Source organism: Ranitomeya variabilis, chromosome 5 (assembly GCF_051348905.1).
Source record: "Ranitomeya variabilis isolate aRanVar5 chromosome 5, aRanVar5.hap1, whole genome shotgun sequence".
NCBI classification, from domain to species: domain Eukaryota; kingdom Metazoa; phylum Chordata; class Amphibia; order Anura; family Dendrobatidae; genus Ranitomeya; species Ranitomeya variabilis.
In genome coordinates, this window is record NC_135236.1 from 51318472 (window position 1) to 51344715 (window position 26244).

Here is a 26244-nt window from a genome sequence, read left to right on the forward strand (position 1 = left end):
CTATGTGACATGGAGTCTGCTCCTCCCACCACAGGGTGACACAGTCAGGAGGAAGGAGCTATGTGACCTGGAGTCTGCTCCTCCCACCACAGCGTGACACAGTCAGAAGGAAGGAGCTATGTGACCTGGAGTCTGCTCCTCCCACCACAGGGTGACACAGTCAGGAGGAAGGAGCTATGTGACCTGGAGTCTGCTCCTCCCACCACAGGGTGACACAGTCAGGAGGAAGGAGCTATGTGACATGGAGTCTGCTCCTCCCACCACAGGGTGACACAGTCAGGAGGAAGGAGCTATGTGACATGGAGTCTGCTCCTCCCACCACAGGGTGACACAGTCAGGAGGAAGGAGCTATGTGACCTGGAGTCTGCTCCTCCCACCACAGGGTGACACAGGAGGAAGGAGCTATGTGACATATTTTGTCCCTTCCACAACAGGGGGACACAGCCAGGAGACCACTAAGTGACTGTCTGCCATATGTTCCACAAGAAGACAAGCATGCAAGCCGACTGTGTATCTGACCCTTCTTACACAGGGTAATATCAGAGAGACACATAGTCACATGCCAGCTAATAAAAATGCACAGAGGTAAAATACTGATTCTGGGCTGCACATTAGTGATGAGCGAGTGTACTCGCTGCTCGGGTTTTCCTGAGCACGCTCGGGTGGTGTCCGAGTATTTGTTAGTGTCCGGAGATTAAGTTTTCATCACCTCAGCTGAATGATTTACAGCTACTAGACAGCTTGATTACATGTGGGCATTCCCTAGCAACCAGGCATCCCCCACATGTACTCAGGCTGGGTAGTAGCTGTAAATCATTCAGCTGCGGCAATGAAAACTAATTCTCCGAGCACTAACAAATACTCGGAGGACACCCGAGCGTGCTGGAGGAAACCCGAGCAACGAGTATACTCGCTCATCACTACTGCACATATGTACGGTATGGGAGCAGATTATTGCTTCTGCCTTTGGGCTGTCATTATTCCATGTTCCTGTATTGCCTGTCCACAACAAGGCCGCCTCCACCTCCGTTATCTGCAGCTGTCTGTGGCTGATTGTTATCCCGTGAATTATGGACTATCAGCTTTTTGTGAATTTCTGAAATCAAATATAATTTCCCATAATGTACATCTTAATTACGAGACAAAATAAGCTCCGTATTTTCTGACTTCACAGAATACCAGATGTAGAATAGAAAAAAAAATACTATAAAAAAAAGAAGAATTTAGTCTGATGTTCTGAAGAATATTGTGAATATTGCAGTCGGATCTTCTATAAAGGGTAATAACGATATAATTGATGTTGATGAGGCCATAAATGTCATACACAGTCCTGAACCCGATGGCAGACACTGTAAATCCGCACACCCACTGAGAGTTGTGAATGGTGGGACACGTGGTGGGCCGAAGGTTAGGTCCTCCTCCGCATGGGCTCTGACCTTACTAACAGTCTTCACCGCAGGAATTACACATCCGCTTTCTAAAAGTGAAACACTCATTATGTGATGACTTTCCGACAGTCATTATATCAATATTTATATGTTGCCCAATTAAGCAAATGTGGAGAAGGTGTAATTAAGAAACTCAACCCATCACTTTCTGGACACTTTATAGATAAAGACAAGTGGAACCTACTGTCCACATGTGAAATTCACGATGGACCTGACGTCAAACTGAGCTGGAGCCCTTAACTTATGGGATGAGTACGTCATGCATAATGGGGGGTGGGGGCAGGAGAAATGCTAAATATTCTATAAGAATATTTTTGTAATAGGGTTAGGGTTGAACAAGAGTCCGAGTTTGTGCACACATGAAGTATTTGCTGCATTTTTAGCAAGTGTTTTTCATCACAAAAACTGTAGGATTTCCTAGTGCTTGAGATTCCGGAAGTCTCATATATACATTTCTTATTACTGTCTACAGTGAATGCTAATATGTACACAAATATATACTATATATATATACTGTATATATAGCGAATTTACAGACACAATCTGGGGGTACACTCACACTCATCATTTGTACAGAATAATTTGTTCTAGATTAGAATGAGAATTTGTAAAATCTCATAGAATCCTAGAATGTTAGAGTTGGAAGGTTCCTCCAGGGTCATCGCGTCCAACCCCTTGCTTAATGCAGGGTTCACTAAACCATCTCAGACAGATCTCTGTCCAGCCTCTGAAGACTTCCATTGAAGGAGAACTCACCACCTCTCGTGGCAGCCCATTCCACTCATTGATCACCCTCACTGTCGGAAAGTTTTGTCTAATATCTATAGTCTCCTCACCTTGGCATGTCAGGCTTGACATGTCACTCTCCACAAGGAGAAACGTTACCCTTTTTTCCAACATGTAATATCTGTACGTTCTCGCCTTTCACTTCCATTCCATTGCTTCTCGTGTTTCCATGTGCAAATGCATCTACTTTTGTAAAATCTCATCTACCTAATCTCACCTACAGTACAGCGGCAAATCTGGACAGAAAATCAGCAGCACATCCTCCATGTATGAACATGTATTGGCCTTTGTAGAGTTCAGGGTTTTTTTTGCATCATTACGTGGCTCGATATTTGCCATTTTTCTTGATGACCATCCTCCCACCCTCCGTTTCCTTTCTGCTGCATAAGTCATAGAAAGTGCTAAAAATTGAGATTATTATATCCCCTTAAAAACTAGTTTGTAAAGTAATTTCTAAAGACTAGACCTTTTATAGGACGCAGAATTTCAGTTTACTAATTCCCAGCTGAGCACTTTCCATAACTAGTGTCAATTACTATTTTTCACGATGCCGTCAATTTTTCTTCTTTTTTTTTAATTAACTGGGTTTTTTTTAGAGCAAGCTCTTTAGGCATTTTACATTTTTGTCCTCTACCCATATACTAAGAAATATTTTTTATTACTTCAGTACACGCTCTTCAATGAGCTCGATTTCACAGTAAACAGTAGGAAGTCACGAAAGATATGTCGATTTTTACATAAAAAATGAAGTTCGCCCGATGTAACCCAAGAAAACAAGTCTGGATGAAATGTTTCACCAGTTCTATAAAGATAACGTGTGATACATTCACTCTCAACAAGTCATAAAAAGTTTATGCAAAAGTTAGTCACAGGATAAGAAGCAAATTCAGTAAATATAATTCACAGATAGGATATAGGAAATCGGCGAAATTACTCTACACCTATATGTAAATATGACGTGACAATAAGAAATAAAATTCTTATACTTGTTCTCCTCTGATCTGTGCTGGTTAATAACTTTTTGCTTTGTTCATTTTTGTAGGTATTTTACGCTACGATTTCTGCGTGTAGAGAGATGTACTCTTATGTTTACATACTAGAACTAAATTATATGATTTTATAAAGTGGTATAAAACCTCAAATTCAGGTAATTAAAAAGTATTTAAAATGGGAAGATTCTAATCTATACATAAATACAATTTTATCAGGTATGTCAAAAGCCTTAAAATGTGTGATAACTATCTACAATTCATTGACATAACTAAATATGCTCATCTGATATTCCATCTTTTCACAAACATCCGGTAGACTCATTTTTTAATAAATCAATGTAATCCAGTAGAACACATTGGAATCTTCACAGTACACTGAGACTCTGAGGCCTGGATATAGTGATCCTCAAATCTAGGGCTAGGGCCCTGTGATTTTGAGGCCTAAGTATAATTGAGACCATGAAATCATTAGATTTTAGCATGAAAATGCAATAAAATAACCTTGTAGTCATCCACTTTACATCTATGATGTCTCTCCTATTTTCCCGGCAGGTGTTCTTTATTTGGAGAACTGCCAACCTGACGTTATCAGGTCTAAAGACATTGTCCTGTTATGTATGTTAGGTTGCACAAGATGATTGTGTGACTAAGGCGCAAAAATGACAAGACTTACCAGGTGTGTGGACGAAGAAGGCCAGGTAGAGGTCCAGTTCTTTGATGGAAACTCCAATGTGATGTGGCTGAACGCACAGCCCTGGATTGGAGCACTGGGGTGACTTATAGAGACGTTCCCCATCTGTGCTCTCCAGCGGAATCCCCTTAAACAGGATGACCATCACCAGGTCCAATCTCCACACCTTATCTGCCTGGCGAAGGCAGTCAATCCTCCGAATTTTGCCCTTCTGATCTGGGTTAGAGAGGACACAACATGGAGGCTTCTTCCCGGTGATGGTCAGGACAAAGTCCTCTCGGAACTCTGGCCGGATGTCTTTCCTCAGCTTGGCCAAGAGCCGTGACGCCCACTTCTGCTTGATCTCAGGCTTCTCTCCCAATAATTCGTCCTTCACCGCCCTCTCCTCATCCTTTGACATCCGTTTCTCGTGCTTCTTAAAGTATTTGCGCTTCCTTGCTTGGAGATTGAACCATGTGTACGAGAATGCACGCACATGGGGAAGAAGAGCTTCGATAAAGGGGTGAAATTCATCCTGAAAGATGAAATATCTAGATTTTAAAAAGTGAGCAGATCAAGATACATTTTGAAAAATCAAACATGATTAGGAGTTATTTAAAAAAAATTGAAATATTATAAACAAAGAATTATTCATTATTTAGATTTTTTTAAGAATATGAGGAAACATTGGCATTTTTCTTCCTCCGCAAAGTTAAAAAAACAAGAATGTGACAATATAATCTGCTTTATCAACATTATGGGAATAAGTGGGGAAATGGTTACCATCTCTTGGTGTCATATCGAACTCCTGCCGAAATTTAAAACCATCCAAATTCGGAACTCATCGGTAGAAGAAAGAGAGAGAAACAGAGAGCATGGGGTGGAGAAGTAATTTCAGGAAAGCAGAGAAAAAGTGAATTGGATCATAAAATTGAGGACAAAATGGCAAAAATTTGGACTATGAAAAATATTGTTTTGAAAGCCCCAAACTATTCTTTTTTGTAAAAATTTGGAAGTTGTACAAAACAACTCTAAATTATTTTTTAAAAATTATCTAATAATATTTCTCAAACACACCAAGTTCTTGTCGTCAAAGGCCTTAAAAAAAAAAAAAGGAAAAAAATGATAAATGAACACAAAAATTCCAGGTGAACGAAGAACAATGAAGACTAAAAAGTCATCCAAAAAAAAAATAAATAAAAGAATGGTGTGTCGTAGAATCAGAATTAAAGTAAAATATCTTGAGATCTTATAAAAATAGATGATAGCAAAATGAGAGGAAGGAAAAAAGGTCGGACGGAAAAAATACGTGATTTTTTTCTAAAGCCCTTGTTGATTAAAAGAGAAAGCTGTTTTTTTTTCCTTTCTGTTTAAACTCTCTCTTTCTCTCGCTCTCTCTCTCGTTCCCCCTCTCCTGCTTTCACTCTCTCCGTGCTGAATTGGTGGCCAGCATCGATGCCAGGGAAAAGAGAGAGGAAAAAAAAAAAAAAAGAGAAAGAGAGAGAGAGACTGATTCGCACGGACCCACCTTTTTGGCAAAGTGAACTGAAGAAGCTAGCCAATAGCAGAGAAAAAGGGAGGGGAGCGAGAGAGGGAAAGAAAGAAAGAGAGGGAAGGGAGGAGGGAGGTGTAGAGCTGAAGAGAGAGAGAGAGAGCGTGAAAAAAAATATTGAAGGCAGAAAAAGGTTTTGCCAAAACAGACAACTTGATAAAAAAAAAAAGCAAAAAAATGAAGCAAACACAAAAGTTTGACGTTTCACTTTCTTTAGATTGACGAGACAGAGAGTTACCGCTGGCCACATTCCGGCTTTCTATCTTTTTAGTATTTGTGTTTGTTTTATTTGTATTTTTCATCTATTTTGCCATATAGGTCTTGGCACAAGAAGTAAAACAGTCGTTCATGGCTGGGGATAGCGTGTTTTGGGTGGACGGGGGGGAGAGATGCAGCAGATGCTGGCTTGCTGTCCGTGTATATGTTCATTCTCTCTGGGTTTTGGAGGGTTTTTTTAGGTTTTTTTTTTTACATAAAATACCTAAGCAAAGAAATCACTAAATACCTCACTCCTTTCCTTCCGAAAGTTAACCGAAAAAATAAAAACACCTTTCTATTAATAGTGAAATGACACATGAAATATCTCTTTCCTTTTTTTTTTCTTCCTCCCTCTCCTCCTTCTCTCTGCCGCCCCTGTCTCGCTCACTCGTTCTCTGCGGTTTGGTTGGCACTGCCCAATGTATTTCAGCCAAGGCACACATTTTAAAGACGCTGCTTTTCAGAGTAAATCTCCCTCTCCTGTATTTCCAGATTTTTCTTTTTTTTTTTTTTTCCCCTCGCACACACTCTCTCTTCCTACTATCCCACACTCATTTTAACCCCTTCTGAACTGGAAACCGGAGCTGTACGTGCCGCGGTCACCTTCCTTCCTCTCTCCTTCTTCTTCTTTCATTTTCTGCACCTTAGTTTCTCTTCATTTGAGGCAGGTTTCTAGAACAAAAGTGAGTTTTATCTACTTACATGTATATTTTACTTCTTTATTTTAGATTTTGAACGGCTTGTTATTTTTTAAAGATATAATTATACATTTTCTGCATTATAGTAATAGGCATCATTTTCTTTCTGAACATATTTACTGCTATTCACTTTTCATCGTAGAAGAAAGTTCTACTTTCTTTTTACGTTTTCTGTAAAGATATATGATTTACGTGTATTTCATAGCTATAGGGGTTCTATACACCTTTGTATATATATATATATATCTATATAGAGAGATATATATATCTATATATATATCACACCTTTATATATAATATATAATATATATATGTATAGGTATATAGAGGCAAGCAAGGCGTTGAATGTATAAAGGTGTCATATATATATATATATATATATATATCAGAATATATATATAAATAAATATATAAAAGGTGTGATATATTTATATATAAAGGTGTGATATATATATATATATATATATATTTATTTATTTTCACATTTACAAATTTATCAGTAGAGAGGTATGTTGCGGAATACGTTGGCACTATATAAATAAAATTATTATAATTATTATTATATTTATATATAGACATCTTTTTTATTTTCCTGTTCATCTTTTTTTTATACAATTTTTTTCATCAGCTAATTTTTACGATCACGTTTTTTTTTTTCATTTATTTTATCAATTTTCCGCTTTGATTTCTGTCCACTTTCTGCGATTTTCACATTTGCCTATAATTTATTTCTTCTTTTTTTGGCTTTCTAATTCTCCCCTGTAAAAGTTTTTACTCTTCCATTTTTCTTTTACGCTTCTTGTAGATTTTTTTTCTTCCTCTACGACCCATTCTCTCGCTATGTTTTTTTACGTTGCTTTACCCTTTCCAGCTGATATTACGGTAATTAGACGACTCCTATCTATCCATTTTGGGGGGTTTTCAGCAAGCTTATGTATGAAAATGTATGAAAATGTATATTTTATTGGAATGTTTTATTGGAGAGCTGTTTATGTTTTACTTTCTAGCTGCAAAAATTCGAGCTAAATAGAAGAAAAATGAACCTTTTCGTAAACATCTATCTCTTAAGAATCTTCTTACATCACATCTGTAATTTCTCTTTATCCGCCCCCGCACTTTTATTATTAACGTGTTTTGCCTTTCTTTTCACTTTCGCTCTCCAGTGGACACAAATATACCCTCCTGCTCTCTTTCACAACATTTTAATGTCTCATGTCAAAATGGGCTCTAAGGTGCGTAAATAAAGGGGACGTTTGATCTGAGAAAGCCGAGTTATTGCTGTTTGCTTTATTCATCACTCTTGTCTTGCGCCATAAATCTAACCACAAACCTATATTCACCTTCTGCCAAACAGAAACCTTCTAACGTCGACAAGGGATATATGCAATTTTTATACACTCAGTATAATTACATTGGAACCGCGGCTAAAGTTCATGCACCGTATGACAAAAAACGGGCAACACTTGGCCGAGCAACTCTGCTCTCGAAAGGAAAATTTCTAAACACATAGCTCGAAATATATACATACATCTTTATATATCTTCTCTTTTACAGCATTAAACCTATATACAATTCTTATATAAAAATTATACAACATATATCCAATTATACGTATTTAGTTCTCCTTTTTCACAAACGATAGGGCTATATTTCCACTTATAGAAGTATTTAAGAATTTACCAAATTTTACAGATCAGTCCAGTTAAACAGTACATCTCTTTTTCTTCTGCCATGATTTTAGATGAAACCCCCCCCCCCCAAAATAATAATACATACATGTTATATGTCATACTACAGTTTTCTAAATACATAAAGGAGGGCACTGTATGCTTTGTATCGGTATCAGCTCTTGTAACACATAGTGGAAGCAATTGAGCTGTGTCAACAGGCAACACGCACAGGTTTAGTAGCATTATTGAAAAGAAACGCACGTTAATAAACGATTTAACCTTCGGTACAATAGAATTTCTTTTTTATCCTATAAGGGTGCATTTTAGCTTGCGACCCTCGATAGTTATTTGCAATTTCATGTGTGTTTTAGATGACTCTACAAATCCATCTAGATAATGACAACACTGTAAGTGAGCTAGCAATTAACCCTAAATAGATCAAATGAAAGCTCACCTTAAGGTTAAACCAGACACCCTTAAGACATAATGGAGAGGCGTATCGGATGACATGTAATTGATAAAATTTGTTTGACGTATGGATTGTATGCAAATAATAATAATATTATATATTGACCATATAAATCTATCCGAACAGTGGGACGGAATATTTTAATATATATGTAGATACTCCACAATATATGCATATTTTTTAAATATATATGTATTTATATATATATATATATATATATATATATATATATATATATATATATATACATAGATATATATATTGTATATATATATATATATATATATATATATATATATATATATATATATATATATATATATATATATATATATATATATATAAAATTGTGTGAAATATTTATTTTATTTTTTAATGATAATCATGGCGAAATAAAAAAAATAAATTAGAGGATGACTTTGACCAGAAAAAAATGACTATACATATACATATTATAACTATTAATTATTTGAAGATGTAATGTGTTTCCTCAGCTTTATAAAGACTAAGAGTATTATAAAGATAAAACTTTCAGAAGAAAGAAAATGGATTCTTGTGTAGAGTGCTGAAATGCCGAGGTGAAGAGACTTTAGAGATTAGATATTAGAAAACATTTTGTGAAAATGAGGGTGCTCAATGAGAGCAAGAGGCTGCCGCGTGAGGTGGTGAGTTCTCCTTCAATGGAGGCTGGACGGACATCTGTCTGAGATGGTTTAGTGAGTCCTGCATTGAGCAGGGGGTTGGACACGATGACCTTGGAGGAACCTTCCAGCTCTAACATTCTAGGATTCTATGACTTTTATACCTTGCAATGCTCCTTCGGGAAGAAAGAACTGGAACTGAATATTCTGTCTAGAGTTCTCTGCTTTGCCATGCTACTGATAGGTATTATCTTATGACTAAGTGATATTATAATGTACCTTGTGTAGCAGTAAGTTGGTCTGCCCTAACCCTACTGATATTGAACTGGGACATCTGTTGGATTTTCGTAACTGGAGAGATGAATGTGTCAGGATGGAGGTAATGGACAAATAACAATAAAGTACAGTACGACTGGATCGAAGGACAGAAGATTACTTCCAATGGATGAATATAGAATGAAGAAAAAGTCACAATATAGAAAACCCGATACAGTAGATAAACGTATAAACATATGTATATATAAAGTCATAACATTAAAACCACTAAGAAATGGAGTGAATTAACACTGATTATGTAATTACAAGGGTACCTTTCTTAGGAGTAGGTTATGTTAAGGAGCAAGTGAAGGCTCAGTTCTTGAAGTTGATACATTGGAAGCAGGAAAAATGACCAAGCGAATTTGAGAGTCTTTGACAAGGGCCAGATCATGATGACTTCACGATTGGGTCAAAACTTTCACCACAATAGTTGATCTTGTGGGGTGTTCCTGGCATAAAGTTTTTAGTACTTAATAAAAGTTGTCCAAGGAAGAACAACCAGTGAACCAGCATCAAGGTCAAGGTCATGGGCACCTAAGGTTTATTAATGTTCGTGAAGAGCAAACTGTGGTCCATACAAATTGCTGAAAAGTGTAATGCAGGCTATGGAGAAACAAGGTATCAGAACAGACATGGCATTGTAACATGCTGTACATTAGGGGACTGGTTGGAACACCCCCACAGACTGATTGGAGTGCCCCCACAGACAGGTCAGAGTGCCGTACGAACTAGTTGGAGTGCCGACACAGACTGATCGGAGTGCCCCCATAGACTGGTCGTAGTGCCCCCATAAACTGGTCGGAGTGCCCCCATTGAGTGGTCAGAGTGACCCATTGAGTAGTCGGAGTGCCCCCTTGGACTGGTCGGAGTGCCCCATGGACAAGTCAGAGCGCCCCCACGAACCGGTCGGAGTGTCCACATGGTCAGAGTGACCCCACAGAACTGGTCAAAGTGACCCCACGGACTGGACAGAGTGACCCAACGGACTGGTCAGACTGACTGGTCAGACTGCCCCATGGACTGGTCGGAGTGCCACCACAGACTAGTCGGAGTGCCTCCATGGACTGGTCAGAGTGCTCCCACAAACAGGTCAGAGCACCCCCATGGACTGGTTGGAGTGCCCCCACAGACTGGTCGGAGTGCCCCCATGGACTGGTCGGAGTGCACCCATGTAGTGGTGGAAGCGTCCCCAAGGACTGGTCAGAGTGCCCCCACAGACTGGTCAGAGCTAGTTGGAGTGTCCCTACAGACTAGTCGGAGTGCTCGCAGGGATTGGTCGGATCGCCCCCACAAACATTATGGTGAGTTGTGTGCAGTGACGTTTCATGTCACTTTGATAAAGCTCTGAACCCAGAAAGCTCGGACTGTCTTTCATCATCTTACCGTACCACACAACATGTCACACAGCAAACAGCTACAAGCAATATATATAAACCCCACCATACCATTCTATGTAATGATAACACTTCAGGCAGTCACTACAATATAACATGTACATGTAGAAAAGCAGCCGCACAAGCGCATATTTGTATGTGCAGCAGAGAAACGCTCCTTCCCCTCCAGTATCAGTTACAGACACTGATTGATGGCGCCCTAGATTTAATGGAACAAGTACAAACACATTAGACTTTGGGTTCTATCTAATTAGTTCCTCATTAAACAGGCCTTAACTGAGCTTTGAATTTGCAAATATTTATAAATCTTGTGAATAATGGAAGTGACTTGTCTCACTGTGTGGACGATTGGCGCAGGTGAGGGGCCGGCGGTTTTAGGGCTGAGGTAAAGGAAGTCGAGTTCATTTTATATTGTGTGGCTGTAAAATGAGGCTGACGATCCTCACACTGGGTGTGAATAGAGGTGGAGGAACCACAGGGTCCATGAGCCGGAGGGAGGATGGTGGACGTCCCGTGACTTGTCTGCAGAGCTGACGATCTAATGTGTCCGGTGACCACACAATACAGCACAGAGCACAGGAGCACGGAGTGACGGGACACTTTCTGTGACCTCTGCAGTCAGCATCATGGGCTCATTCCATCTCTGCTTTGTGTTAACTTTGTTTCTGTAAAAATTAGAACATCACGAGTTTCCCCCACAGGCTCCTGCTCCTAAAGAAATTCCATCAAAAGCACAAATACACTTTCTATTCCTGCCTCCAATTCAAACACAGCATATTCCTACATTCAGTAATGCTGTGATAATAATAATAATAATTTTTATTTATATAGCGCCAACATATTCCGCAGCGCTTTACAACTTATAGAGGGGACTTGTACAGACAATAGGCATTACAGCATAACAGAAATCACAGTTCAAAATAGATACCAGGAGGAATGAGGGCCCTGCTCGCAAGCTTACAAACTATGAGGAAAAGGGGAGACACGAGAGGTGGATGGTAACAATTGCTTTAGTTATTTGGACCGGCCATAGTGTAAGGCTCGGGTGTTCATGTAAAGCTGCATGAACCAGTTAACTAGGTAAGTATGTAGCAGTACAGACACAGAGGCTATTAACTGCATAAAGTGTATGAGAACACGATGTGAAGAACCTGAACGGGAAGGGTGGTAGACTGAGACCATAGAGGAGATGTAGGGTGGTGCTGAGCCATGGAGTGCTTTGTGGATGAGGGTAGTAGTTTTGTACTGGATTCTGGAGTGGATGGGTAGCCAGTGTAATGACTGGCACAAGGTAGAGGCATCGGTGTAACGGTTGGTGAGGAATATGATCCTGGCAGCAGCATTCAGGACAGATTGGAGCGGGGAGAGTTTGGTAAGAGGGAGGCCGATTAGTAGAGAGTTACAATAGTCCAGGCGAGAATGAATAAGTGAGACAGTAAGAGTTTTTGCAGAGTCGAAAGTAAGAAAAGGGCGAATTCTAGAAATGTTTTGAGATGCAGATAAGAAGAGCGAGCCAGTGATCAGATGTGGGGGGGTGAATGAAAGCTCGGAATCAAGGATGACCCCAAGGCAGAGGGCATGTTGCTTTGGAGTAATGGTGGAACCGCACACGGAGTTGGCAATGTCAGGCAAAGGTAGGTTAGTAGAGGGAGAAAACACGAGGAGTTCAGTTTTTGACAGGTTCAGTTTCAGATAGAGGGAGGACATGATGTAAGAGACAGCAGTAAGACAATCACTGGTGTTTTCTAAGAAGGTCGGCGTGATAACAGGAGAAGAGGTGTATAATTGGGTGTCGTCAGCATAGAGATGGTACTGGAAACCAAATCTACTGATTGTTTGTCCAATAGGGGCAGTATCCAAAGAGAAGAGGAGGGGGACTAGGACTGATCCTTGAGGAACCCCAACAGTAAGGGGAAGGGGAGAGGAGGAGGAACCAGCAAAACATACAGTGAAGGATCGGTCAGAGAGATAGGAGGAGAACCAAGAGAGAACGGTGTCCTTGAGGCCGATGGAGCGGAGCATAGTGAGGAGGAGCTGATGATCCACAGTATCGAATGCTGCGGAGAGATCCAAGAGAATTAGCATGGAGTAGTGACCATTAGATTTAGCTGTTAGTAGGTCATTAGAGTCTTTAGTGAGGGCAGTTTCAGTAGAGTGTAAAGAGCGGAAGCCAGATTGAAGAGGGTCGAGAAGAGAGTTATCTGAGAGATAGCGGGTAAGACGGGAGTGGACCAGGCGTTCGAGGAGTTTAAAGATGAAGGGAAGATTAGAGACAGGTCTATAATTACCAAAAGAAAAGAACCTTGCACTCAACTTAATGCTTGTGTTATTTTATTGTAGTACCCAAAACGTTTCGGTCCGTTATCTGGACCTTCATCAGTTACGTACTTTTAATGAAAAATGGGTAAAGGAGACAAGAATGTCTCGAGGCACAACTATGGTCAGCGTCTGGTTAACGCGCTGGACAGAGGGATTAGCTGTATCTGGAGGACGTGGAGACATGTGCTGTCCAGCGCGTTAACCAGACGCTGACCATAGTTGTGCCTTGAGACATTCTTGTCTCCTTTACCCATTTTTCATTAAAAGTACGTAACTGATGAAGGTCCAGATAACGGACCGAAACGTTTTGGGTACTACAATAAAATAACACAAGCATTAAGTTGAGTGCAAGGTTCTTTTCTTTTGATTTATATGGTGTGGGAACCTACCTGTGCACCTCTAAACAGTAGTGCACACGCTCTTTTTTGTATAGGTCTATAATTAGCGGCACAATTTTGGTTGAGGGAGGGTTTTTTAAGTAATGGATGTATGATGACATGCTTAAATGAGGAGGGAAAAATACCGGAAGTGAGGGAAAGGTTGAATATTTTTGTTAGGTGAGAGGTGACAGCCGGGGAAAGGGACTGGAGGAGATGTGACGGAATGGGGTCACTGGTGCAAGTGGTCGGGCGAGAAGATGCAAGGAGCCTGCTTACTTCTTCTTTAGTTACATAGTTATTAAGGTTGAAGGAAGACTTTAAGTCCATCTAGTTCAACCCATAGCCTAACCTAACATGCCCTAACATGTTGATCCAGGGGAAGGCAAAAAAAACCCATGTGGTAAGAGTAAGCTCCACCATGTAACTGGTTCAAAGTCAGAGAGTGAACTAGATGCAGTGGGGGAGGGAGGACAGTGCATGGTATGAAGAGATTGGGAGATGATTTCCTGTCGAATGTGGTCAATTTTTTCTTTGAAGTAATTGGCCAGATCGTCAGCGCGGAGATCCGTGGTTGGGGCCTGCTCTCTTGGGTTGAGTATGGACTGGAAAGTGTCAAAGAGACGTTTAGGGCTATTGGACAGCGAGGTGATGAGGGTGTTGAAATAGGTTTGTTTGGAGAGGTGAAGGGCAGAGTTGTACGTTTTTAGCATGAACTTATAATGGATGAAATCTTCGGGTAGATTAGATTTTCTCCACAGACGTTCGGCGTACCTGGAGCACCGCTGCAGGAAAAGTGTTTGCAGCGTGTGCCACGGTTGTCGCCGTCTGTGCCGAATTGTTCTATGTATAGGAGGTGCAGCTTCATCCAGGGCACTATGCAAGGTTTCATTATAATGCTTCAGAGCAGAAGTAACATGGCATACTATAAGTGATATAGGGTTATATAGGAGAGAAAAGTAATGATGAGAAAGAGGTGATATAGGGAGGATATATGGAGTAATAGGAGGAGATATAGGAGGATATATGGAGTAATAGGAGGAGATAAAGGGAGGACATATGGGGTAATAGGAGGAGATATAGGGAGGATATATGGAGTAATAGGAGGAGATATAGGAGGATATATGGGGTAATAGGAGGAGATATAGGGAGGATATATGGAGTAATAGGAGGAGATATAGGAGGATATATGGAGTAATAGGAGGAGATATAGGAGGATATATGGAGTAATAGGAGAAGATATAGGAGGATATATGGAGTAATAGGAGGAGATATAGGGGGATATATGGAGTAATAGGGGGTGATATAGGAGGATATATGGAGTAATAGGAGGAGATATAGGGAAGATATATGGAGTAATAGGGGGAAGATATAGGGAGGATATATGGAGTAATAGGGGGAGATATAGGAGGATATATGGAGTAATAGGAGGAGATATAGGGGGATATATGGAGTAATAGGGGGAAGATATAGGGAGGATATATGGAGTAATAGAGGGAGATATAGGAGGACATATGGAGTAATAGGAGGAGATATAGGGAGGATATATGGAGTAATAGGAGGAGATATAGGAGTATATATGGAGTAATAGGAGGAGATATAGGGGGATATATGGAGTAATAGGGGGAGATATAGGAGGATATATGGAGTAATAGGAGGAGATATAGGGAGGATATATGGAGTAATAGGAGGAGATATAGGAGGATATATGGAGTAATAGGAGGAGATATAGGAAGATATATGGAGTAATAGGAGGAGATATAGGAGGATATATGGAGTAATAGGAGGAGATATAGGAGGATATATGGAGTAATAGGAGGAGATATAGGGAGGACATATGGGGTAATAGGAGGAGATATAGGAGGATATATGGAGTAATAGGAGGAGATATAGGGGGATATATGGAGTAATAGGAGAAGATATAGGAGGATATATGGAGTAATAGGAGGAGATATAGGAGGATATATGGAGTAATAGGGGGAAGATATAGGGAGGATATATGGAGTAATAGAGGGAGATATAGGAGGATATATGGAGTAATAGGAGGAGATATAGGGAGGATATATGGAGTAATAGGAGGAGATATAGGAGGATATATGGAGTAATAGGAGGAGATATAGGGAGGATATATGGAGTAATAGGAGGAGATATAGGAGGATATATGGAGTAATAGGAGGAGATATAGGGGGATATATGGAGTAATAGGGGGAGATATAGGAGGATATATGGAGTAATAGGAGGAGATATAGGGAGGATATATGGAGTAATAGGAGGAGATATAGGAGGATATATGGAGTAATAGGAGGAGATATAGGAAGATATATGGAGTAATAGGAGGAGATATAGGAGGATATATGGAGTAATAGGAGGAGATATAGGAGGATATATGGAGTAATAGGAGGAGATATAGGGAGGACATATGGGGTAATAGGAGGAGATATAGGAGGATATATGGAGTAATAGGAGGAGATATAGGGGGATATATGGAGTAATAGGAGAAGATATAGGAGGATATATGGAGTAATAGGGGGAGACATAGGGGGATATATGGGGTAATAGGGGGAGATATAGGGGGGATATATGGAGTAATAGGAGGAGATATAGGGGGGATATATGGAGTAATAGGAGGAGATATAGGAGGATATATGGAGTAATAGGAGGAGATATAGGGGGATATATGGAGTAATAGGAGGAGATATAGGGAGGATATATGGAGTAATAGGAGGAGATATAGGGGGATATATGGAGTAATAGGAGGAGATATAGGGAGGATATATGGAGTAATAGGAGGAGATATAGGAGGATATATGGAGTAATAGGAGGGGATATAGGAGGACATATGGAGTAATAGGGGGAGATATAGGAGGACATATGGAGTAATAGGAGGAGATATAGGAGGATATATGGAGTAATAGGAGGAGATATAGGAGGATATATGGAGTAATAGGAGGGGATATAGGAGGACATATGGAGTAATAGGGGGAGATATAGGAGGACATATGGAGTAATAGGAGGAGATATAGGGAGGATATATGGAGTAATAGGAGGAGATATAGGAGGATATATGGAGTAATAGGAGGAGATATAGGGAGGATATATGGAGCAATAAGAGGAGATATAGGAGGATATATGAGTAATAGGAGGAGATATAGGAGGATATATGGAGTAATAGGAGGGGATATAGGAGGACATATGGAGTAATAGGGGGAGATATAGGGAGGATATATGGATTAATAGGAGGAGATATAGGAGGATATATGGAGTAATAGGAGGAGATATAGGGGGATATATGGAGTAATAGGAGGAGATATAGGGAGGATATATGGAGTAATAGGAGGAGATATAGGAGGATATATGGAGTAATAGGAGGAGATATAGGGGGATATATGGAGTAATAGGAGGAGATATAGGGAGGATATATGGAGTAATAGGAGGAGATATAGGAGGATATATGGAGTAATAGGAGGAGATATAGGGAGGATATATGGAGTAATAGGAGGAGATATAGGAGGATATATGGAGTAATAGGAGGAGATATAGGAGGATATATGGAGTAATAGGAGGAGATATTGGGGGGATATATGGAGTAATAGGGGGAGATATAGGGAGGATATATGGAGTAATAGGAGGAGATATAGGAGGATATATGGAGTAATAGGAGGAGATATAGGAGGATATATGGAGTAATAGGAGGAGATATAGGGGGATATATGGAGTAATAGGGGGAGATATAGGGAGGATATATGGAGTAATAGGAGGAGATATAGGAGGATATATGGAGTAATAAGAGGAGATATAGGAGGATATATGGAGTAATAGGAGGACATATAGGAGGATATATGGAGTAATAGGAGGAGATATAGGAGGATATATGGAGTAATAGGAGGAGATATAGGAGGATATATGGGGTAATAGGAGATATATGGAGGATATATGGGGTAATAGGAGGAGATTTATGGAGTAATAGGGGGAGATATAGGGAGGACATATGGAATAATGGGGGGAGATATAGGGAGGATATATGGAGTAATAGGGGGAGATATAGGGATGATATATGGAGTAATAGGAGGAGATATAGGGAAGATATATGGAGTAGTAGTAGGAGATATAGGGAGGATATATAAAATTATAGGAGGAGATATAGGAAGTATATATGGAGTTAAAATAGGAAATAAAGGGAGGGTATATGGATTAATAGGAGGAGATATAGGGAGGATATATGGAGTAATAGGAGGAGATATAGGAGGATATATGGAGTAATAGGGGGAGATATAGGAGGATATATGGAGTAATAGGGGGAGATATAGGAGGATATATGGGGTAATATGAGGAGATATAGGGAGGATATATGGAGTAATAGGGGGAGATATAGGAGGATATATAGAGTAATAGGGGGAGATATAGGGAGGATATATGGGGTAATAGGAGGAGATATAGGGAGGATATATGAGTAATAGGAGGAGATATAGGGAGGATATATGGAGTAATAGGGGAAGATATAGGAGAATATATGGAGTAATAGGAGGAGATATAGGGAGGATATATGGTGTAATTGGAGGAGATATAGGGAGGATATATGGAGTAATAGGAGGAGATATAGGGAGGATATATGGAGTAATAAGGAGAGATATAGGGAGGATATATGGAGTAATAGGAGGAGATATAGGGAGGATATATGGAGAAATAGGAGGAGCTATAGGGAGGATATATGGAGTAATAGGAGGAGCTATAGGGAGGATATATGGAGTAATAGGAGGAGCTATAGGGAGGATATATGGAGTAATAGGAGGAGATATAGAGAGGATATATGGAGTAATAGGGGGGGATATAGGGAGGATATATGGAGTAATAGGGAGAGATATAGGGAGGATATGTGGAGTAATAGGGGGAGATATAGGGAGGATATATGGAGTAATAGGAGGAGATATAGGGAGGATATATGGAGTAATAGGAGGAGCTATAGGGAGGATATATGGAGTAATAGCAGAAGATATAGGGAGGATATATGGAGTAATAGGAGGAGCTATAGGGAGGATATATGGAGTAATAGGAGGAGCTATAGGGAGGATATATGGAGTAATAGGAGGAGCTATAGGGAGGATATATGGAGTAATAGGAGGAGATATAGAGAGGATATATGGAGTAATAGGGGGGGATATAGGGAGGATATATGGAGTAATAGGAGGAGATATAGGAGGATATATGGAGTAATAGGAGGAGATATAGGGAGGATATATGGAGTAATAGGCGGAGATATAGGGAGGATATATGGAGTAATAGGAGGAGATATAGGGAGGATATATGCAGTAATAGGGGGAGATATAGGGAGGATATATGGAGTAATAGGAGGAGATATTGGGAGGTTATATGGAGTAATAGGAGGAGATATAGGGAGGGTATATGGAGTAATAGGAGGAGATATAGGGAGGATATATCTAGTAATAGGGGGAGATATAGGGAGGATACATGGAGTAATAGGAGGAGATATAGGGAATATATATGGAGTAATAGGAGTAGATATAGGGAGGATATATGAAGTTATAGGGGAGACAGGGGTGGACATGCCGCATGTGCAGCCGGTACGGCTGCATCAGGGCCCAGAGTTGGAGGGGGCCCTCTGCAGGGAGGCTAATCATTAGGGCAATCTGGCCTGTTAATCCGGCCCCGAGACTTCGGGGGGGCACTGGCTAGATTGCCCTCATGTGCGGCAGGCAAGGAGAGATCCCTGCAGCTCCGCTGCCTACAAGAGATAGTGGTAGCGGAGTGGAGCTGCAGCGATCCACCCTGCTTCTAGGACAAGATGGAGGTGGTGGAATAGGCCATGATGGGGGTGGTGGGGGAGAAGGCAATGATGGTGGTGGTGGGGAGAAGGCAATGATGGAGGTGGTGGGGAGAAGGCAATGATGGAGGTGGTGGAAAGGGCAATCACAGGGTGGTGGGGAAGAAAGCAATGATGGTGGTGATGGAGAGGGCAATGATGGGGATGGTGGGGGAGAAAGCAATGATGAAAGTGGTGGAAAGGGCAATGATGGGGTGGTGGGGAGAAAGCAATGATGGAGGTGGTGGAAAGAACAATGATGGGGGTGTGTTGTGAATTTGGATTCTGGGCTCCCCCGGTGGCTACTGGTGGAATTGAACTTGTGACATCATCTTCCCTGTTCACCTGTTCTGATTAGATCTGGGTGTCGCTATATAACCTGGCTTCTCTGTTAGATGCTTGCCGGTCAACAATGTTATCAGAAGCCTCTCTGTGCTTGTTCCTGCTCCCAGACATCTACTAGATAAGTTGGACATTCGTCCATGTTTTGTTTTTGTATTTTGGTTCCAGTTCACAGCTGCAGTTTCGTTACTGTGTCTGGAAAGCTCTTGTTGATCAGGAATTGCCACTCTGGTATTATGAGTTAATGCCAGAGTCCTAAAGTAATTTCTGGATGTGTTTTGTTAGGGTTTTCTACTGACCATGAAAGTATGCTTTCTGTCTTCTGCTATCTAGAAAGCGGACCTCAAATTTGCTAAAACTATTTTCCTGCTGCGTTTGTTGTTTCATCTCATATCACCGCCAATATATGTGGGGGGCTTCTGTCTCCTTTTTGGGCATTTCTCTAGAGGTGAGTCAGGTCTTATATTTCCCTCTGCTAGCATTATTTAGTTCTCCGGCCGGCGCTGGGCATATAGGGATAAAAAGTAGGACATGCTACCTGGCTACTTCTAGATGATGCGGTAGGTTTAGTTCATGGTCAGTACAGTTACATCTTCCAAGAGCTTGTTCCTATTGAGGCTTATGCTAGTTCTCTGGCCATGGAGATCATGACAGTTTGACCGGCCCACTAAAGGGTTAAAATCCTTGGCTGAGAAAGGAGAGAAATAAGAAGTCTGCTGAAATTTTTTTTTTTTTTTTTTTTCTCTAGTAGTTAGTGTGCTCTTAATTGGATCACTTGCCAGTCTGTCTATGCTGCAGTCTTTCTTTTTTTTCTCTCTCCTTCTAATCTTTGAATGGCTCTATGTTCACCTGTCTATAATGGATCTACAGAGTGTAACTGCAGGTTTGAATAATCTCGCCACGAAAGTACAAAGTTTGCAAGATTTTGTTGTTCATGCTCCGGTATCAGAGCCGAGAATTCCTTTGCCGGAATTCTTCTCAGGGAATAGATCTAGCTTTCAGAATTTTAGAAATAATTGTAAGTTATTTTTGTCCCTGAAATCTCGTTCTGCTGGAGACCCTGCACAGCAGGTTGGGATTGTGATTTCCTTGCTCCGCGGCGACCCTCAAGATTGGGCTTTTGCATTGGCACCAGGGGATCCTGCGTTGCGCAATGTGGATGCGTTTTTTCTGGCCTTGGGCTTGCTTTATGAGGAACCTCATTTGGAACTTCAGGCAGAAAAAACTTTGATGTCCCTATCGCAGGGGCAAGATGAAGCTGAAATTTACTGCCAAAGATTCCGTAAATGGTCTGGGCTTACTCAGTGGAATGAGTGTGCCTTGGCGGCTACTTTCAGAGAGGGTCTTTCTGATGCCATTAAGGATGTTATGGTGGGGTTCCCTGTGCCTGCAAGTCTGAATGAGTCCATGACAATGGCCATTCAGATCGATAGGCGTCTGCGGGAGCGCAAACCAGTGCACCATCTGGCGGTGTCCACTGAGAAGACGCCAGAAAACATGCAGTGTGATAGAATTCTGTCCAGAAGCGAGCGGCAGAATTTTAGACGGAAAAATGGGTTGTGTTTCTATTGTGGGGATTCTACTCATGTTATATCAGCATGCTCTAAGCGTACTAAAAAGCTTGATAAATCCGTTCCCATTGGCACTTTACAGTCTAAATTTATTTTGTCTGTGACCCTGATTTGCTCTTTGTCATCTATTACTACGGACGCCTATATCGACTCTGGCGCCGCTTTGAGTCTTATGGATTGGTCCTTTGCCAATCGTTGTGGGTATGATTTAGAGCCTTTGGAGACTCTTATTCCTCTGAAGGGGATTGACTCCACCCCATTGGCTAATAATAAACCACAATACTGGACACAAGTGACTATGTGTATTAATCCGGATCACCAGGAGACTATTCGTTTTCTGGTGCTGTATAATCTACATGATGATTTGGTGCTAGGATTGCCATGGCTGCAGTCTCACAACCCAGTCCTTGACTGGAGAGCTATGTCTGTGTTGAGCTGGGGATGTAAGGGGACTCATGGGGACGTACCTTTGGTGTCCATTTCATCATCTATTCCCTCTGAAATCCCTGAGTTCCTGTCTGATTATCGTGACGTCTTTGAAGAACCCAAGCTGGGTTCGCTACCTCCGCACCGTGAGTGCGATTGTGCTATAGATTTAATTCCGGGTAGTAAATACCCAAAGGGTCGTTTATTTAATCTGTCTGTGCCTGAACATACTGCTATGCGAGAATATATAAAGGAGTCCTTGGAAAAGGGACATATTCGTCCATCGTCATCTCCCTTAGGAGCCGGTTTTTTCTTTGTGTCAAAAAAAGACGGCTCTTTGAGACCATGTATTGATTATCGGCTTTTGAATAAAATCACGGTTAAATATCAATACCCATTGCCGTTGCTGACTGATTTGTTTGCTCGCATAAAGGGGGCCAAGTGGTTCTCTAAGATTGATCTCCGTGGGGCGTATAATTTGGTGCGGATCAGGCAGGGGGATGAGTGGAAAACCGCATTTAATACGCCCGAGGGCCACTTTGAGTATTTGGTGATGCCTTTTGGTCTTTCTAATGCCCCTTCAGTCTTCCAGTCCTTTATGCATGATATTTTCCGCGATTTTTTGGATAAATTTATGATAGTGTATCTGGATGATATTCTGATTTTTTCGGATGATTGGGACTCTCATGTCCGGCAAGTTAAGAGGGTTTTTCAGGTTTTGCGGTCTAATTCTCTGTGTGTCAAGGGTTCTAAGTGCGTTTTTGGGGTTCAGAGAATTTCCTTTTTGGGATATATTTTTTCTCCCTCTTCCATTGAGATGGATCCTGTCAAGGTTCAAGCTATTTGTGATTGGACGCAGCCCTCTTCTCTTAAAAGTCTTCAGAAATTTTTGGGCTTTGCCAACTTTTATCGTCGATTTATTTCTGGTTTTTCGGATGTCGTTAAGCCATTGACCGATTTGACTAGACAGGGTGCTGATGTTGCTAATTGGTCCCCTGATGCTGTGGAGGCCTTTCAGGAGCTTAAGCGCCGTTTTTCTTCTGCCCCTGTGTTGCGTCAGCCTGATGTGACTCTTCCTTTTCAGGTTGAGGTCGACGCTTCTGAGATCGGGGCTGGGGCAGTGTTGTCGCAGAAAAGTTCTGACTGCGCCGTGATGAGGCCTTGTGCCTTCTTTTCCCGTAAATTTTCGCCCGCTGAGCGGAATTATGATGTTGGGAATCGGGAGCTTTTGGCCATGAAGTGGGCGTTTGAGGAGTGGCGCCATTGGCTCGAGGGGGCCAGACATCAGGTGGTGGTATTGACTGACCACAAAAATTTGATCTATCTTGAGACCGCCAGGCGCCTGAATCCTAGACAGGCGCGCTGGTCATTATTTTTCTCTCGGTTTAATTTTGTGGTATCGTACCTACCGGGTTCTAAGAATGTTAAGGCGGATGCCCTTTCTAGGAGTTTTGAGCCTGATTCACCCGGCAACTCTGACCCCACAGGTATTCTTAAGGAGGGAGTTATCTTGTCAGCCGTTTCTCCAGACCTGCGGCGGGCCTTGCAGGAGTTTCAGGCGGATAGACCGGATCGTTGTCCGCCTGATAGGTTGTTTGTTCCTGATGATTGGACCAGTAGAGTCATCTCTGAGGTACATTCTTCTGCATTGGCAGGTCATCCTGGAATTTTTGGTACCAGGGATTTGGTGGCAAGATCCTTCTGGTGGCCTTCCCTGTCACGAGATGTGCGAGGCTTTGTGCAGTCTTGTGACGTTTGTGCTCGGGCCAAGCCTTGTTGTTCTCGGGCTAGTGGATTATTGTTGCCCTTGCCTATTCCTAAGAGGCCTTGGACACACATCTCGATGGATTTTATTTCAGATCTGCCTGTTTCTCAGAAGATGTCTGTCATCTGGGTGGTGTGTGACCGTTTTTCTAAGATGGTCCATTTGGTTCCCCTGCCCAAATTGCCTTCTTCTTCCGAGTTGGTGCCTCTGTTTTTTCAAAATGTTGTTCGTTTGCATGGTATTCCTGAGAATATCGTTTCTGACAGAGGAACCCAATTTGTGTCTAGATTTTGGCGGGCATTCTGTGCTAGGATGGGCATAGATTTGTCTTTTTCGTCTGCTTTTCACCCTCAGACTAATGGCCAGACCGAGCGGACTAATCAGACCCTGGAGACATATCTGAGGTGTTTTGTGTCTGCTGACCAGGATGATTGGGTTGCTTTTTTGCCATTGGCGGAGTTCGCCCTCAATAATCGGGCCAGCTCTGCCACTTTGGTGTCCCCGTTTTTCTGTAATTCGGGGTTCCACCCTCGATTTTCCTCCGGTCAGATGGAATCCTCGGATTGTCCTGGAGTGGATGCGGTGGTGGAGAGATTGCATCATATCTGGGGGCAGGTGATGGACAATTTAAAGTTGTCCCAGGAGAAGACTCAGCTTTTTGCCAACCGTCACCGTCGTGTTGGTCCTCGGCTTTGTGTTGGAGATTTGGTGTGGTTGTCTTCTCGTTTTGTCCCTATGAGGGTCTCATCTCCTAAGTTTAAGCCTCGGTTCATCGGTCCGTATAAAATATTGGAGATTCTTAACCCTGTTTCCTTCCGTTTGGACCTCCCTGCATCCTTTTCTATTCATAACGTTTTTCATCGGTCGTTATTGCGCAGGTATGAGGCACCGGTTGTGCCTTCCGTTGAGCCTCCTGCTCCGGTGTTGGTTGAGGGTGAGTTGGAGTACGTTGTGGAAAAAATCCTAGACTCCCGTGTTTCCAGACGGAGACTCCAGTATCTGGTCAAGTGGAAGGGATACGGCCAGGAGGATAATTCTTGGGTCACTGCATCTGATGTTCATGCCTCTGATCTGGTTCGTGCCTTTCATAGGGCCCATCCTGATCGCCCTGGTGGTTCTGGTGAGGGTTCGGTGCCCCCTCCTTGAGGGGGGGGTACTGTTGTGAATTTGGATTCTGGGCTCCCCCGGTGGCTACTGGTGGAATTGAACTTGTGACATCATCTTCCCTGTTCACCTGTTCTGATTAGATCTGGGTGTCGCTATATAACCTGGCTTCTCTGTTAGATGCTTGCCGGTCAACAATGTTATCAGAAGCCTCTCTGTGCTTGTTCCTGCTCCCAGACATCTACTAGATAAGTTGGACATTCGTCCATGTTTTGTTTTTGTATTTTGGTTCCAGTTCACAGCTGCAGTTTCGTTACTGTGTCTGGAAAGCTCTTGTTGATCAGGAATTGCCACTCTGGTATTATGAGTTAATGCCAGAGTCCTAAAGTAATTTCTGGATGTGTTTTGTTAGGGTTTTCTACTGACCATGAAAGTATGCTTTCTGTCTTCTGCTATCTAGAAAGCGGACCTCAAATTTGCTAAAACTATTTTCCTGCTGCGTTTGTTGTTTCATCTCATATCACCGCCAATATATGTGGGGGGCTTCTGTCTCCTTTTTGGGCATTTCTCTAGAGGTGAGTCAGGTCTTATATTTCCCTCTGCTAGCATTATTTAGTTCTCCGGCCGGCGCTGGGCATATAGGGATAAAAAGTAGGACATGCTACCTGGCTACTTCTAGATGATGCGGTAGGTTTAGTTCATGGTCAGTACAGTTACATCTTCCAAGAGCTTGTTCCTATTGAGGCTTATGCTAGTTCTCTGGCCATGGAGATCATGACAGGGGTGGTGGGGGAGAAAACAATGATGGAGGTGGTGGAATGGGCAATGATGGAGGTGATGGGGAAAAGACAATGATGGAAGTGGTGGAAAGGACAATGATGGTAGTGGTGGAAAGGACAATAATGGGGTTGGTTGGGGAGAAGGCAATGATGGGGTTGATTTAGAGGGCAATGATGGGTTGGTGGAAAGGACAATGATGGAGGTGGTGGAAAGGACAATGATGGGGGTGGTGGAAAGGGCAATAATGAGGGTGGTGGGGAAGAGGAAACGATGGAGGTGGTGGAATAGGCAATGATGTGGTGGGGAGAAGGTAATGATGGAGGTGGTGGAAAGGACAATGATGTTGGTGGTCAAAAGGGCAATAATGGGGGTGGTGGGGAGGAGGAAATGATGGAGGTGATAAAATGGGAAATGATGGGGTGATGGGGAAAAGGCAATGATGGTGGTGGTGGAAAGGGCAATGATGGGGATGATGGGGAGAAGGAAATGATGGAGGTGGTGGAATAGGCCATGATGGGTGTGGTGGGGGAGAAGGCAGTGATGGTGGCAGTGGAAAGAACAATGATGGGGTGGTGGGGAAGGAGGCAATGATGGAGGTGGTGGGGAGAAGGCAATGATGGTGGTGATGGAGAGGGCAGTGATGGGGATGGTGGGGGAGAAAGCAATGATGAAGGTGGTGGAAAGGGCAATGATGGGGTGGTGAGGGAGAAGCAATGATGGAGGTGGTGGAAAGAACAATGATGGGGGTGGTGGGGGAGAAAACAGTGATGGAGGTGGTGGAATGGGCAATGATGGAGGTGATGGGGGAGAAGGCAATGATGGGGGTGATGGAGAGGGCAATGATGG

General features: G+C 42.0%; 1 protein-coding gene across 1 annotated transcript in view; it reads right to left on the reverse strand.

Annotated features, from left to right (window-relative positions):
• Window positions 1-26244, reverse strand: part of NFIX (nuclear factor I X) — a 146707-nt gene that overhangs the window by 79065 nt on the left and 41398 nt on the right. The window contains exons 3-4 of the mRNA XM_077261945.1: window positions 6297-6575; window positions 3900-4447 (exon numbers count right to left, since the gene is read on the reverse strand). Of these exons, the coding sequence (XP_077118060.1) occupies window positions 3900-4447; window positions 6297-6340 (592 nt within the window). The 5' untranslated portion in view covers window positions 6341-6575. The remainder of the gene's footprint in view (window positions 1-3899; window positions 4448-6296; window positions 6576-26244) is intronic.